Source organism: Antennarius striatus, chromosome 13 (assembly GCF_040054535.1).
Source record: "Antennarius striatus isolate MH-2024 chromosome 13, ASM4005453v1, whole genome shotgun sequence".
Taxonomy (NCBI): Eukaryota; Metazoa; Chordata; class Actinopteri; order Lophiiformes; family Antennariidae; genus Antennarius; species Antennarius striatus.
Genome location: NC_090788.1, coordinates 14248545 through 14265513, shown reverse-complemented (window position 1 = coordinate 14265513; position 16969 = coordinate 14248545). Strand labels below are relative to the sequence as shown.

General features: G+C 39.2%; 1 protein-coding gene across 1 annotated transcript; it reads left to right on the top strand.

The window, feature by feature from the left end:
- The first annotated feature begins 383 nt into the window (after positions 1-383).
- LOC137606695 (glutaredoxin domain-containing cysteine-rich protein 2) lies at positions 384-7741 on the top strand. The gene is made up of 5 exons (XM_068332075.1): positions 384-457; positions 779-962; positions 1148-1251; positions 5709-5936; positions 7102-7741. Exons 1-5 carry the CDS (start codon positions 401-403, stop codon positions 7273-7275), a joined length of 747 nt encoding a protein of 248 aa, XP_068188176.1. The 5' UTR covers positions 384-400; the 3' UTR covers positions 7276-7741.
- The last annotated feature ends 9228 nt before the right edge of the window (positions 7742-16969 follow it).

Genomic DNA, 16969 nt, shown 5'->3' with positions numbered 1-16969 from the left:
CTTTCTCTGCCAGGCTCCAAATACAGTATCGTCTATTTTGGTGATCATAATTATTTGATGATAGAGCTTCTGGTTTCTCAACTATGCCTTTGTACACACGATCTGTTGGTGAATAATTCAGTACCGCAAGCTAGAATGGTGGTCCCTTAAAACAGCAGGTGCCGTCAAACAGAGGAGGTAGGATACGTAGACATAGCTTTATCTCTATCTTTATCTGGTCATCCATCCACTCCTAACACACAACTCCTCCGTTGTTTCATACAAGCTGTTTACCCAATCTCTCATCTGTTCACTCTTTCATTTGGCACCACGGTGTCCAGCTGAAGTGAAGTCATAGCAGGCAGAGGAGATTCTTGGATGGACTGATGCTTTCGATGCATCCTTTTCTCAATTAGATGTCATGGAGGAACACCAAAGAAAACTGAATCAACACTATGAAGGTGCCAAGCCAAGAAAGGTGAGCTGTTTACAGAACCACTTTATGTTAAATTCATGATTTTGAATGTACTGCGCTGGTCAAGTGTTATGTTGATTTGCAGGTTATGTCAAACTGCAAAATAGAGGAGGAAATGAAACAGGTTGTCAACTTGCATATCATAATTGTAGACATGTTACTACAATATTCATGCCCTAGTTTGATCAAATATTCAACTACTACATATAAAAATTCTTTTCTGTGCACAAAAGCTGATCATTATGTATTGTCACTCTACTGCAGTTAGCTGTAGTGCATCTCTTCAGCATCTAAAACATTTGATGTTCAAACTCAAAACTACAGGTGAGGTTCAAACTGGCATCATCTTACAGCGGTCGGGTGCTAAAGCATGTGTACGAGGACGGTCAGGAGCTGGATAGTCCAGAGGAGAAATACCCTCACAGCTTTGTTCATCGTAAGATCCCTCCGAGTCACCTCGAAATGGGGCAGCTCATTGGGTTTGAGGATACTCACGAAGACCAACATGGTAGGCTTTTCTAACTGTGTATCAGATGTGTACAGATATACTTCTAACTTATTGTTAATCCTTGTAATCCATCGATTCACACAACCATATTGCTCAAAGACGTCCAGTTACAGGACTGAATGAAATCAGGACGAGAGTTTCAGATCTCCGCTTCAAGTGTTCAACATGTTTCATTCTGCATCCAGGTGTCAGTCCTCCAACAGGGCTCATTGCCCAGAGAATAAATGTGTACAGAGGAAGCTACAAGCCTGCTGCAGCCCACACTCAGGAATCAGAGGGAGATAACACAGTAAGGAGCACAGCTCGGTGGTCTTGATGTTGCTAAATTTGGAAATGAATGAATATCAGTTTTGATTAGATTCCTTAGTGTCAAGTAAAGCGAACTGTCTTAATTATTTTATCAATTTTTCAGAACAACTTGAATGCACTGTTATGGTTATTCCGAATGATGATTAAAATTAAGTTTATTTATTTTATTAAGTTTAAGTTTATTTACATCTTTCAGTCACAAGAAATTTTCATAAATCTATGTAATCAAAGTAAGGCAAAATTACTAAAACAGAACACAAACAAATAAAACAAAAGAGTGTTATTCTATTCAGAAAGACAGAACTAGCCTGCCTGTGCTCCTCCAATACTTTCTAGAGTTGTTACATCCCGCGATGCGGTGATGCATTGTACTTTTCAGTTTTTATGTGTTTGTTCATCCGTCTGTCCGTCTGTCACCAAATATCTTCACAACCGTTGCAGACAGAAAGATGAAACAAAAAGCACATTACTTGGACGGCGAAGGGGATGAAAATGACATAATGACCTTGACCTTAAGAAAGCTAGGTCAAGGTCAAATTCCAACTTTTGTGCTCATGGCAGATTTTTGGAAAGCAGTCTTGTGATACCGTAAGCATATTCTTTTGGCTGACGGCATCGTCAGCGCTACGTTCTGTGAGTGAGTCTTCCGTGACACACAAAAGTGCTTTAAACACTCAATAAGAGTACTACAGATAGAAGGTGGTTTAATATCAGCATGGGGAGGGTTCATAGACGTTTAAATTACCGTAAACAACAAGATAAATAGTTCGTCCCTATATCGTGGAATTCATTAATCGTGTGCGGTTCCTGGAACGAATTAACCACGAGGAACGGCGACGCACTGCATACCTTTTTAGGTACACATCTGTGAAATCTGATGAGATATAATCACAAAAGAAAAAGCAACATTTTCACGAAGCCAGAGGCACAAAAATGTGTAGGTCAGGGTGAAATGTTGAATTCAGGGGTGTCGTGGGATGATGCAGTCTCTGCCTTGTTGCCCTTGAAACTCTTCGACAACTACGATCAAAGTCCATGGAAGTTGAAACAGGTGAACTGAGTCTGGGAGCAGTAGACCTAGGTGTAGTCCAGCAACCAAATAGTCATCCAGGTCAGGATTTCCTGGCCACTTGTAGAGGTCACTAACAGACCTGTCACACACTGGAAAGCTGAAAGGGTATAAGGCATAGGAACACCAGGGAGAAGACTAAAAAAATGGATATGGTCTCTCAATGCCTACATATTTCTATAGCTACCTTAAGATGGCACCAATAGAACTCCAGAGGGTCAATTTTCAGTGTGAAGTTACTTGCTGGCACCTTTTAAGACCATTAGGTACATCAAGACTATATTGTTTGTATTATTGCTCTGTGTTGGTGATCTAATCTGCACAGGTAAACTATCTGAAAATGTGCCCGATACTGAGTATGAAATGAAGGCAGAAGACAAACAGAGTGCATCAATGCCTCTGTCTGTCATGGCATAAATAGACCTTTTCTCCACTGGAGCATCTTCCTTAGCCTTTTAGCCTTGACCTTTGAATTATTAACAGGCCGCTGCATTTTCATACTGCGACCAGACTTGTAAAGCTGGTGTTATTTACTCAGTGTAATCATGTGCAACGCCAAACATGCTCTAATCTAATTACATTTTTTCAAAGTTTTTTTTATTATTATTAATTAATGCACAAGCCTGCACTTAACCACATTGGAGATGCTTCAGTAGGTGCATTGGGGATGTTTTGTATTGCTTTTTAGCAGCAGACTTACCGCAGCATTCTGTCTTTTGTTGATGGATTGGTGTGAGCAGGATAAAAAGGGTGGGTGATATTTTTCATAGCCTTTACTAAGATGAGATATTATGAAGTTGTAATAAGAATAACTACCCTGGTATTCCTGTTCTTTGTTGTGAAATGAGATAGACCTTGTAGGTAAGGTCTGATTATAAGCCATTTTTAAACCTTGAAAATATTTTAAATATTTGAAATGCTTAAGGTGCACGTTTATTCCATCTACAGATCGAGATATGTTAGTTTAAACAGTGTATCATTCAGCGACAATTTACTAGGGATTATATAGTTAGATTCTTTAATTCATCATTAACTACTGTATACATATTGATATTTTAATACATTTCACAATCTGTAAATATACAATAATGAACTGTGAATGTTGCTGAGTGCTGTAAATTTATCTAGCTAATAGTTATTAATTCTAAGCATTCCTTTATTGTTATTCTAAAATATAATGATGAACTGCAAAACAGACACTGTAGTTTATGCAGTAGCTGAATTTGTCACCAGTTAAGCTTCCTGTAGTGAGAGAAGAAGATTATGACGAAAGACATACACCTGTGAAGACATAAACGAACTCTTGGGGATTTTTATGTGCTATTTCAAATAACCACAACAACAAGTCGGTTAAGCCTTCAAAATGTGTATGGAACATATATTTAGTCAGTCAGTCAGTCATTTTCTTAACCCGCTTAATCCGCTTACGCAGGTCGCGGGGGAGCCGGTGCCTATCCCGGCAGTCTCAGGGCGTGAGGCGGGGGACACCCTAGGCATGACGCCAGTGTACCGCGGAGCCACATAGAGACAAACAAACAATATCTCACACACACACACACTCACTCCTACGGTCAATTTGGGACCGGCCAATCAACCTGAAGCGCATGCTTTTAGGAGGTGGGAGGAAGCCGGAGAACCCGGAGAGAACGCACGCAGACACGGGGAGAGCATGCGAACTCCGCACAGAGCGGGACTCGAACCGGACCCGCTGTGTTGTGAGGCGACAGCGCTACCCACTGTGCCACCGTGCCGCCCGGAACATACATGTAGTGGAAAATTATTCCATGGATTTACTTATATGATTATTAGAATTACAGAGTATCACAACTCCCTAGGGTTAGTTTGTCTTATTGACTTGCATAGCTAGTCTTTATGCACTGAAAAAGGAATACCAAAATAAACACACAAACAATTACCAAATAATTTATTTATACATCTTTAGAGTAGAACAAGCAATAATTACTTATGAAATTAAAGCCTTAACTACTTAACATGCTGACAATGTACTGTACTTATGCTCAAACAATAAGAGCAGCAATACAGCTCATCTGACATAAAAGAGCCTCCGCTCCTCAGCTACTGTGGCAGTGGCTTCATTAGTGCTGCAGATTGGGAGGGAGGTCAGCTATATTGCCTGCTGGCTTAGTGTCAGTTATTTTCTTTTATCATCTTAACAAAGGCATGTTTGGCACAACCAAGGCCATTATTTATCACATTTCTCAGTGACAAACAACAATCTGGTTTTAGATGATCATTTTAGGCCATCATTGAAAAGATGACACCATGGTCTGGGGAGAGGGGCTTATTGTAGAGTCTATAAATATCTCCCTGCATGACTTCATTGGCTTTCTCATTCTTTATAATGACAGACTAAAAAGTTGTTTGTTTAACTTCTCATAGTTTAAGGATGAATTCACACCGGACTGAGAAACATTTATTTTGATATGTAGAATTTCCCCCCAAAGATGGGAGAACATGGGAATCACTGTCTAAAGCAGGCAAGACTAAAACATAACAATATGTCCTTTTATTACTTTTTTCTGGATTGAATGAACCAACATTAGTTGATTAAATTACAGATTAAATTTCTGTTTTCTGTTCTGCTGATTGTGGGTGGAAGCATTTCACTTTCAAATTCTGTCTCTATTCAGAATTTTATTCAGTCTTTGATGCTATGTTTTGTTCTCAATGACAATATTTTTTCATCCATATCCCTGACTGGCTTCTTTTCCATGGCAGCAGTCTCAGCTGTCCGCCATGTCAGAATGACTGACATTATGACATAGAACTATAGGCTTTTTATATTAACCAGAAAACTGCTTACATCAAGTAACTTTGAGGAAAAATAGGGGAAAATGCCTGTGGAAGTCATCCCACTTTACATTTCCATGTTCAAGTGGCTTTAAATATACCATTTATGAACAGCTTTCTACGGACGAGAGATGGGATACACCCCAGACGTGTTGCAACGGGGCGATACTCATATATGTATTTTGTTTTTATAAATACTATCTTCTAATAAATGATTCATTTTTTGATCACCATTTCTTTAAAAGCAGTGGATAACGTTTTGTTGCTAATATGAAATTGACAGTGTATCTCATTGTAGAACACAACTATGAAGTATGTTGTGTTCTGCAAAAAGTGAGTGACTTTCAGCTGGATTCATCTGGAAACCTCTTCTCACCCTCACACACAGCCCTCAGCTAAATGTTGGCACCCTGTCAGAGCAGCAGATAACAAATCTGACTAATGTTGGAAGTATCTAAAAAAAGTAAAGACTAATTAAAAAAACTTATGTTCAGAGTCAGCAGATATTGTTAATGTCAACTGATGCTGGTTTATCTGTTATGTTTTGCTTCCTTCAGTCCTCAGTTTTGGATTTTGGCAAAATAATCATCTACACGAGCAATTTGCACATTATCAGAGCACCACAGAAGAAGCCTGAAGTGCAGCGCCACCACACAGCATCCTCCGAGAATTTGGAGGGATATCCAAAGGCTAAGGAGAGGGGGAGCAGGAGGAGGGCTAAAGCTCTGGGAATATTAGACAATGAGGAGAAGGAGAGGAAACAGATCAGCAGCACAGAGACGAAGGTAATGATCCTTAGTCAAATGATTCTCAGCGGTGTAGTCGAGTTTTATCACCATGTTTCTGAATCTTGACATTCACTCTCACTATGTCCCTCTTCTCTTGTACCTTTTCTTTGTCTCTGCATACTATATGTCGCCAGCCGTGTGTTCCTAACCTTATCACTACTTTAAAGAGAATGACTGCAGGATTTCCTGTGTAGCCATATTGTTGTAATTTGTAACTGTTCAATTCAGAGGGACATTTATCTTCCCCACATTTCCTTGTAACTGCCACTTTATTTGTGCCTGTGTTATTTTCTTTTCCTGTTGCACGCTTGTGCTAAAACAACTCTCTCCTTTCCATTGTCCTTGTGTTATCTATCACCTGTGAACAGATACTGATGAATCCACAGTTTCTCTGCCCTTGCAGCATTTGCCTACCACTCGCCAGCCAACAAGGATGCGAGTCACTCGTATTCACTCCCCTTCCCCTCCCTGGCTGATTGCTCCGCTCTCCCTCTTACTCACTTCATTCTTTTCTGACCTCACTTGTTTTCTCATTTTCTCTGCCTGCTCATTCTTTTTGTGTTTTTCATTATTTGGCTGTCTCCCTTCTCTTTGTTATTTTCTTTTCTTTTGCTTTGTGTTTGTTGCCCAAACTCCAAGGTACTTCGATTTTCATTGTCTTTTTTTCCTTGCATAAAAGAAGTTCAGACTTTTTTTATGCAAAGAAAAAAAAAAGGCACATGTGCACCTGAACAAACCATCTCGACGATTTATGATTGGAGTATGGTGAGGTACTGTGTATATGAATCACTAGCCCTTTGTGCAGTTTATGTAGGTTTTAAAAAAAAAAAAATCATACATACATAATCATACATTCTGCTTTAATAAAAACACTATACAACTGAGCATGTCTGATGTGTCCTCAGCTGGTCTCATGTTTATTTTAAATGCAAGACTTACACACTTTGTGTCATCATGCCATGGTCAACTCTTCTTATTACTATTTGGGGTTTGGCTGAAATAATTAAGAAGATAATACATTGAAAAGTCACATGCAGCCTTCTTCTCTAACCCCCCCCCCCCCTTCCTGCCAATCTCTAGTTTTTGCCCGACTATAACAGCTCTTTTCACCTCCCCATTCTCTTCGTCATTGCGCCTCAAAATGTGTTTCTTCTGTCTCCAGGAGGCCAACAGCTGCCAGCATTGTGGTGGTTCGGGCTGTGCTCCCTGCTCCCTGTGTCATGGTAGCAAGCTGTCCATGTTGGCAAATCGCTTCAATGAGTCCATCAGTGATCTGCGTTGCCAAGCCTGCTATCCCTATGGTCTGGAGGAGTGCCAGTCCTGCTGCAGAAAATAGTGCTGTTTGGCTGACACCCATGTCTGGCAGAGCAAGAATGAGTGAATGGGCATCTTAAGCTGTGTGTGTGAGTGTGAGTCCAATGTGCTTTTGGATTTTCAGAATTGTCTCAGCCACAGTATTGCTCTAAACCAACATGTTCTTGGTGAAGCATTTTGTGGCACTGATAAGTCAACACTTCAAAGGGGAATCATGATCTACAGTTACTGTGTGAACATGGCTTGTGACAACAGGTCCCTAATTACTTTTTTGTTGTAAAATTATTTTGCATGTGCACATGTCTTCCTGATAATTTGGATCAAAATCATGCTAATATTTAGCATTTTGATAACTTTTGTTATCTCCACTCACTTCTCAACAACAACCAAAAAATGAATCTTTTACATCCCAACAGTGTTTTTTTTTTTCTTCTCTTTTTTTAACTCAAACTGATGGAACAATTTGATATGAAAAGACAAATGGACAGAGCAAGAGAAATGCGAATCAGTCTAAAAGTTTGATGAACAGTCGACATTAAATTGGAAACATTTGGACCTAGAATTCTGCAAAACAAAGGCAATATACTTTGATAGGAGGTTAAAGTATGATCATCTTGGATTTAAGCTGATCAAGATGATGTAGAACTACTTTTTCAAACTTTCAAAGCCACTTGTCAAAAAGATACTTAGTTTTCGTGGAATATCTGGATTGAAATTAAAAGTAAAGGGAAACAGGTAATTGTTTTGATAATTTATATGGAGATTAAATTAAAAATTAAAAATTAAACTATCAAAAAATATTATTCAATAATAATGTCATTCTATTAATACTCCAAATTCAGATCTTCATCATACTAATTTTATTGAATGATTGAAACAAATCTCTTAATTATTTGACAATGCCTTTTGTTTTATGATCAAAGATCTTTTGGTTAAATATATATGTCATTATCATGTTACACATGTGATTTTTGTTATGTGAATAATGTATCCTGGTGGACTTAATGGGTCTCATCTGCAGCTTTTAAAAGTAATTCCCTAAATCTGTTGCATGTTTGCTACAAAGCGTCAGGGGATTTATGTTTCTACATTCTCATGAAACATGATCATGACAAATGAAACGTGCCACATTATTTCCTGTCATTGTATTTTAGTTATTAATCTCAGATCAACTGCAATGTTCTATACATTGCAATTTCAGGATGAGTTAACTGCGAATCAAGAATATATACATTAATAGAAGGTAATTGTGCGGTTTCAAAAGTGCTGCATTCAGTGAGCTTACAGTTTCATGCAATCATGCATTTTATTCCTTTGCAACATCTGCTTCCACATACATGCTGCATAAAATTATTTCAATCAGATATAAAATTAGTTATTGATAACATTAACCATGCATATAGATATACTGTGTTAAAGTTTTGTCTTTCCTGTGTATTTGACTGTTTTCAAATGGGTGTCTACAGAATTATCAGTCTTCCACTTTCAAACGCTATAGTAGGAAAGTCTTTCTGATCTGCTTAGCTGTTCTGAAATCAGATATGAACTGCAATGAGCTGAAGGCTATTTTGCAGTGGCTGCTGAAATGGCATTTTTCACCACTATTTTTATTCTGTAAGGCAGAGGTGATCAATCAAAATCAGTGCTGGTAGTGGAAAGCACTGACCACATCATCTAATGTGATGGTGGGCAGACTCATACCAAAACAAGAAGACCAAAGCATTGCACTTCACTATCACTTCTTCTCTCACTAAGTTTTTCCCATAAATTTGTTCTATTATGTTTGATAGCCTTACTTAAAGCACATATTAGGGTCTGTCCTTTTAGCAGCATGGGTTTAAATGTAGAGTTTTTTGTCGGAATCCTCATTGGCAATGTCTGATAGAAAGAGTTTCAAAATAAATAATGGTTTCATGTTAAAGGAGATGTTTTTTCATTTATACCTTTTTCAGCCTCCTGGATTTCTCAGAAACCTTTCTTTTCAAATTACTTGCATATTGCACAAGAATAATGAATACTCAGTGACTAAATTACAAATTACTATTCCAGTTTCTGTAACAGTCTGATATATACCCCAAACCTCTGCATATCCAGCTTCAATTGTGATCAAACTCTAGGATATGCCAGGGTCCATCTTTGGTGAAAATGTAATTCTGCTAACAAACAGACCAAATCAATCACATAACCTTCTTATCACTTTTGACGGAATTCACCATGATAGTGTTTATTGAGTGACAATACAAAGCAATCAATTTGTTCAAAGCACGAACTCAAAGCAGTAAGCTCTCACTGACTGACTGACTTGCTGATTGTTTACTGTACTGCAGTGGGTATGCCCCCAGTCACAATAAATCTACTCTTCTTGTGATATACAGTAGAATATGATTATTATATTTAAAAAAACCCCAGAGGTTTCCGCTATTAAAAAATGACCTGATTAATGTCTTCAGCTACTGAACAGTCATATGAATATAGAAGGAAACACTCCACAGCGTTGTAATTTGTTATTTTATAGGTATATCTGGAATCTCTAAGAGCCCATTTATAATTTATGGCACAGCAATCAAAGTGAGAGCAGACTGTATTCTTCTTCTTCTTCTTCTTTCGGTTTTTCCCTTCAGGGGTCACCACAGCGAATCAGTTGCCTCCATCTAACCGTCTTCTGCATCCTCTTCTCTCACACCAACTATCTTCAAGTCCTCTTTCACTACATCCATAAACCTCCTCTTTGGTCTTCGTCTACGCCAGGGGTATTCAATTCAAAGTTGCGGAGGTCCAATTATTAAAATGTCCGAACCCAAAAGGTCCGAAACAAAGTCCAGTTTGTGTCTTACAGCCACATTTTGTGTCTTATGTCCACATTTTCAGTTATTATCAATTTTCAATGCAGGATATTATGTAACTGAGTCCACCGCTAGCTCTTTTACCACAAATAAAAGTAGACGCAGGCAAATAAATTTAAAGCCTTTATGTAAGATTGAAGTACACACACAAACCCCAGAATTAAAAGTAAAGTGCAGAGCTGAACACTTTCTTCTCGTAAATTAAACGTTGGATGCCCTTCCTGACACAACCCTCTGTATTTATCCGGGCTTGGGACCGGCTTAATAAGACACTGGCTTGTGCCCTCTTGCGGCTACATTGGGAGCAGACTGTGTAAATTAATTATAAACTCACATGGTGGAATATTTAACAGATTGTAGGGAAGTGAGCATTAAATCTGAATGTTTTGACTTTCTGTATGTGGTTGCTATTGATTATACCTTCCTCCAGTCAGCGTGTTTTTAACACACCTCCGCCATCATTTGTCTTTTTGCCCATCAACACAAAGTTCCATTCATAATAATGGATAAATCTCAGTGATTCACCTCACTGAGTTCGTAAGTTGGCACTAAAATGCGGGTTCCCCGAGAGTGAACAACTTTTCATTGGATTGTCATGCTCCGTAACAATATTCAGGAACATTACCACATCCTTGTTTCCTTAAGATTGAGTTGCCAGTGCAAGCAGAGGTTTCAGGCTTCAGTCACAGCATGTCCTTATCCAACTTATGGAAAATATGGCAAAATGATAAACATCCCACCATATCTAACAGCTTTACTGGACTTGTTATCTGGACTTCATCCTCATTCCCTGCAGAGAAATGGTGAATTATAATAGAATAAATATGTCGAAAAACAGTTTTAGTTAAGGTAGGTAACTGATTAGTAACACTAAGTTTGAGTTTTAGGGCTACATACTTGCATGGTTAGCTCTGGCTTTAATTTTTACTAAAGTATACCACTCTGTTAATTGATAAAGTGACCATATGTGATATGCTTCATCGCCTTACATCTCATTACTACACCAATCTGTCCATATTATCATTAGTAGTTCCTGTTCTACATGAAGGAACATAATCTACTGTTCATGTACTGCAGTTATGATTCCATTATAATTGGGCAATTGAGTACTGGAGTTTCCACATGGTGTTAAAACATTTGAAATAAAATATTTAGTGTCATCTAGTGAGCACTGCATGAAGAAATGTGAGTTATGTTGTTCTTTTCCGCTGTGACAGTAGGTTTTTTAGCTTGTACAACGACATTTTCCTTATTAATGCTATAAGATCACATTGTATGAGGAGATAAGACTACGGTATCAAATGTCACCATCAATGTATAAATTTGACACAATGTTTCCTGTTGTAATATAAGCAGAGGCTAACACCTAAAATCACTAATTCCTGATGAGAGCCACTTTAAACCTATCAAGAAATCAAATCGAACTTTATGTCATGTCAAATTAATCCACCGTATCAAGGTGGACTGAGATTTTCAGGAAACTCTATAGGGAAACAACCAGAATACTTAAGAGTATCCTCAGTCTGCAGCATGTAAGAAACATTCAAACTGCTGAAACTTTCAAATTACACTGATGGATTCCACTTCCAAGTTTGCGGAAACTTCTTATGAATCAATCCATTCCCGGTCTCCCCACTTGCAAACAGATAGACATTCAAGAAGTTAGAGAGCAAATTAAAGTCCCCTCATTTCTTTTTAACCACACCCAGATATCCCTTTACTGAATCTAATTCTCACTTGAGGCTTGACTGGCAAATTTTGTATTCATTTGCATAATGCAAGAAAAAATTGCATATACCACAAGACACAAAAGTGTAACATAATTTTTTTAGATTCACAATTTAATTCACAATTGTTTTACTGTCATTATCTTTTGTACAATATCAGCCTCTTCACCTGCAGTGTCCACTTGGTCTATAACACTTACAAATCAGTCTCCATGTGTCCTGAACCCCAATTGGTTTGGTGGCTCCAAAAGTTCAACCAGGTTTATTAAATACAATCAATTTAACACCAATAAATTAAGACAAATAGCAGCATGGCACTAATCAAAAGTCCCGGCGTCATCCAAGTCTTCAACCAAAACTTTTGTGAGGAAAAGTGACGAGCGCAGTGAATCGGCAGGCTGGGTTAAATACCCTGGGAACACCGGCCAGGTCCCAGTTACTTGATGATGTTGATGATAATGCTGTTCAGCTGTGGACCTGCAACCCAAAGCAAACAGAGACCTTGGAGGACCAAGGTCCTGCTGTGACAAGCAATAACAAACCTCAAAGGGTAAGATGTTGCAGTATGACTGGGCTTTCTGGTACCACCCTAAATCTCAGTGTGCTGTTTGGAAGGGATATGGAAGGGATATGAAAAATGCTCTGTACTTTGACATATTCCTGTATCAGCATTTGCATATGTCACCACCTAAATTCATAGCCATTATTTGATTAAAAAAAGTGGAGGCACTGCATGTTTTCTGACAACAGTTAAGGAGGGAAAAGAGCAAGCTAAACAGTCAGGTGTCCTGAATCCAAAGTGTTAATAGTTTTAGTTTCAAAGGCCAGATAGTGAAATGTCTCTCCCCCAGCAAACACAGACCAGCGTAATCACAATCTAATACCTTCTTCACTCTGGCAATGTGAAGCAATCGCGATTTAAAAAAAATCATCAGCTGAAATGGGTGTCAGCATCAAACATCTACAACAGAAATGGCTGATGGGATTTCTGGTGTGTTCACCTGTAGTTTTTTTTTTTTCTCTCACTGTGTAACCCTCTTTCAGTATGTTCGCCCCACACCCTTCTAATCATAAACTTCCATCAGTACAAACATATTGGAAAAGATTAAAAGTTGAATTTATCTTTCAAAAGTCTGGAGGGACATGGACACGTCTACTAATAATGATGCATGGACAAAATGTTGAAAACTGTGTAAGCCAATATGTATCTCAAAGAATGGGGCTCTGGCACTTCCTTATATATTTTTGAACTGCTGGTGATGTATTGTCTCCTAAATGATCGGATACTTTCATTTGGTGTAATGGGCTTTGCTTCTGAAGGTGCTCCCTCCTGAATATCCCCTGCAGTATATGATTCACTAGGGAGCAAACAAACATGCAAAGGGCTATACATAACAGCACCCAAAGGAAACATAACACTGAAATATGGAGAAATTCAGAATGCAAGCTCATACATTACTAAATTAGGTAAGAAGACCCAGAAAGAGAAAATAGTCATCCCAGCAAGTGTGAAACAGGAGAAAAACCTTAGATTCGGGCAGTATTGTATGAGAGTGTGATGATCTGCATCTGCTATGTTCTGTTTTGTCTTTTCCATACGCTCCTGACTTGGTCTTTTGTTTATTGGTTTTCAGTTCATGTACTTTCTGTTCTCTGTCACTGCCATGTTCGTTACACTTTGCACCTGGTTTGTTCTCCCCTGATTGTTCTGTTTGCTCTTTAGCCAGTCCGGGTATAGTTTCTTCCCAGTGTTCACACCTAGTTAATAAGTTAATTATCAGCTCCACCTGAACCTAATTTTGCACCCTGGTCTATTTAAGCTCCTTCATTTCTGTAAGTGCTGTCGCAGTGTAGTTTGTGTTTTTTTTTCAAAGATCCATGTATGTGTAATCGTTAATTCTTGACCATTTCCCTTACGACCTTCGAGTTTTGCCTTGCCTTAATTGTGATTTCCCGGATTTTAACTTTTGCCTGTTGTGACCACGATTTTGTCTTTTATGCCCTGTGAATGACCCTGGACCTGTTTGATTGGAGCACTTTTTTAGCCTGCCGTCTTTGTACTGTCTTTATCCTGAACTTCTGGTTTTGACCCCTGCCTGTTCTTGACCTTGGACTAAATAAAAGTTTCTTATTAATTGACACCTTGTCTCTCTCTCCTGGTTCCTTCGGAATCCGTAACAGAGAGTACGTGCAGATCATACTAAAGATGACTTATTGCCATAAACGAATGAGTTTGAAACTGTTTGACTGCAGAGTTGTAATGGCTCATTGGTAATAATCTCAGCATCTCCCTTGCTGAATGGATTTTATGTTTGTTTTGTAACTCTGCTGAGGATATCCCAATACCGCGTCTCTCCTCTTAGCTCATCTGATTAATGAATATTTGGGGCTTGCAGTCACTCACCTGTCATACTGCATTTTTTCACATTTGTCACGTCTTGATGATGTAGATTTTTCTATTACCTGTTTTTTTTCTTTCCCTGTCTACAACCTCCATCTGTGTTGGCCTTGATTTGTCTTCCATTTACAGCACAGATTTGAGACCTCTATTCTATAATACATAAAAAGCACTATAAACACCATGTCATTTCTTTAACTTAATGTAATGAAATTGGAATTATTCAAAGAGTCTATATCATTATTGCCTTGTCATCTCTCTGTCCAATTTCTCTTTGTACATTAAAACTCAAAGGTAAGTTCTTGAGGCAACGTGAGACAGAATGGCATGACTTAAGTGTCAGTCCTGCTGTTTCTTGCACAGCCTTGTCTATGCGTACATTTTTGTTCTTCTCACTGTATGTAGACTTATTGTGGTAAAAACATTTAGAATAAGAGATTGAACCCACAGAAAGAAAGAGATTGCAGATACAAGCGGCTGAAATGCGCTTTCTCAGGCGGATAGCTGGTGTCTCCCTTAGAGATAAGGTGAGAAACACTGCTGTTCGCGAGGGGCTCAGAGTAGAGCCGCTGCTCTTTCACGTGGAAAGGAGTCAGCTGAGGTGTTTTGGGCATCTGGTGTGGATGCCTCTGGGGCGCCTCCCAAGGAAGGTGTTTCTGGCACGTCCAGCCGGGAGGAGACCTCGGGGCAGACCCAGGACCAGGTGGAGGGATTATATCTCAACACTGGCCTGAGAACGCCTTGGGATCCCCCAGTCAGAGCTGGTGGATGTGGCCGGGGAAAGGGAAGTTTGGGGCTCCTTGTTGAAGCTGCTGCCCTCGCGACCCAATTCCGGATTAGCGGTGGAAGATGGATGAATGGATTGATTGAAGAAAGATACAAACCATCGTTACTGTGACAGGCAGTGGACTCCTTTTGACCATGGCTGCCACCACATGTGGCAACCGCCAAACCGGGCAGTGGGTGCCAGGTTAAGGTGGTCATGGAGAAAAAAAATTGGGTCATAGAGAAGGACTATTGGTTGGACTCAAACAAATTTTTTGAAATTTTGGCAAACAGTACAGCGTCTCATTAGGGGAAAGCAGTGCACCACCAACATTGTTTACAGTGGAGATGGATCTGACCGCATCTCTTGTGGTATCTTGTGGGGAGTGCTTTGGGAGTATGGGGTTCAAGGCCCTTTGCTTAAAGGCTGGTGGGACAGAGGAGAATGACAGCCAAGCTGTCATTATTGATGAATAACAGCTCCCACCCCCTGCAGTGCACATTAAGATCACTGGAGAGCTCCTTCAGTGATAGGTTGCTTCACCCGAAATTCGGGAAGGAACGCTATCTCTGGTCTTTCCTGCCTACGGCCAGACTACACTCAGCACTCCTCTACCACATACAGACAATCGCGCTACAAACAAACTAGTTTGTAGTTGTAGCGGTAAATTGTAAATTTTTGTTTTCAAAAATATTTCCACTATATGTTAATATGTATACTATATGTTATGTATGTATTCATTTATATATGCATGTATGAACCCCCCCTCCCCACTTCTGCCGCAGTCATGCAAATTTCCCCACTGTGGGACTATTAAAGCTATATTGGATCTTATCCCTGTATGACTGAAGCCAGAGCTTGCTCCCATTGTCGGCATTAAGTCAAACTTTTTCCAGGTGCATGGCGGACTTTGGCGGGGCTGCCCTTATCATCAGTTCAGTTAATAATCTTTATGGACAGAATATCTACATGCAGCCAGAGGCCGGAGGTAGTCTGGTTTTGGGACTAAAGGATTTAATTTCTGCTTTTTGCGTATGATGTTGTCCTGTTGGCCTCATCAAACCTGGACCTTCCAGCATGTGCTGGGGTAGTTTTCAGCTGAGTGTGATGTGATTGGAATGAGGATTAGCATGGTTCTCAACCGGAAAAAGGTGGTCTGGGGACTCTTTGCCCCAAGTGGAGGAATTCGAGTGTCTTGGGTCTTGTTCACAAGTGAGGGAAGGATGGAGCATGAGATTGACAGATGGATCAGTGCAGCAGCTGCAGTGATGCAGTGATGGATGGCTACTGCTTGGGTAGAGGAGATATGCTACAGTCCCAGAAGAAATACATCCTTCAAATACAGTAATGCATCCATCATAACCATGAATCTTATTCATCTTTAATAATTTCAACTTTTGTGAATGAATGGAAAAGGATATGAATATCATATGGAGACATACGTATTTATATAATACTAATGCAAAGCATGAACTGAGATAGACGATCTACACACCCATTATCAACTGAGAATAATGGGTGTGTAGATTTGAATTGCTATCATGCAAATATACATAATATTATTGCCATTGACAGGTGAAATGAATATCATTGGCTATCACATTGCAATGGCACCTTTCAGAGGGAAGGATGGGTGAACCTTTGTACTACATGATTAACAAGATCAGATAACATTAAGCAAAACATAAACTGCATTTTTGAGGATACATTGTGACTTCTTATTCATGAACTCAATTAAGTACCTGGTATTTTTCTTTCCTAGCCTAAAATCAAACAACTCAAGTTGATGTGAAAACATACAGTTAATGATTGAATTTTCAGGATCAGATGTTTGGAATCATGAGGCCCTAATTCATATTCTTAAAAACAATGAATTATTCTGTGGTGACAGTGGTAAAATTTACATATAAAACAATTCCCTATAACTAGCAACATGTGTAAACATGAGGCAGTGCGCCAAGCAGGAAATCATATACCACCAG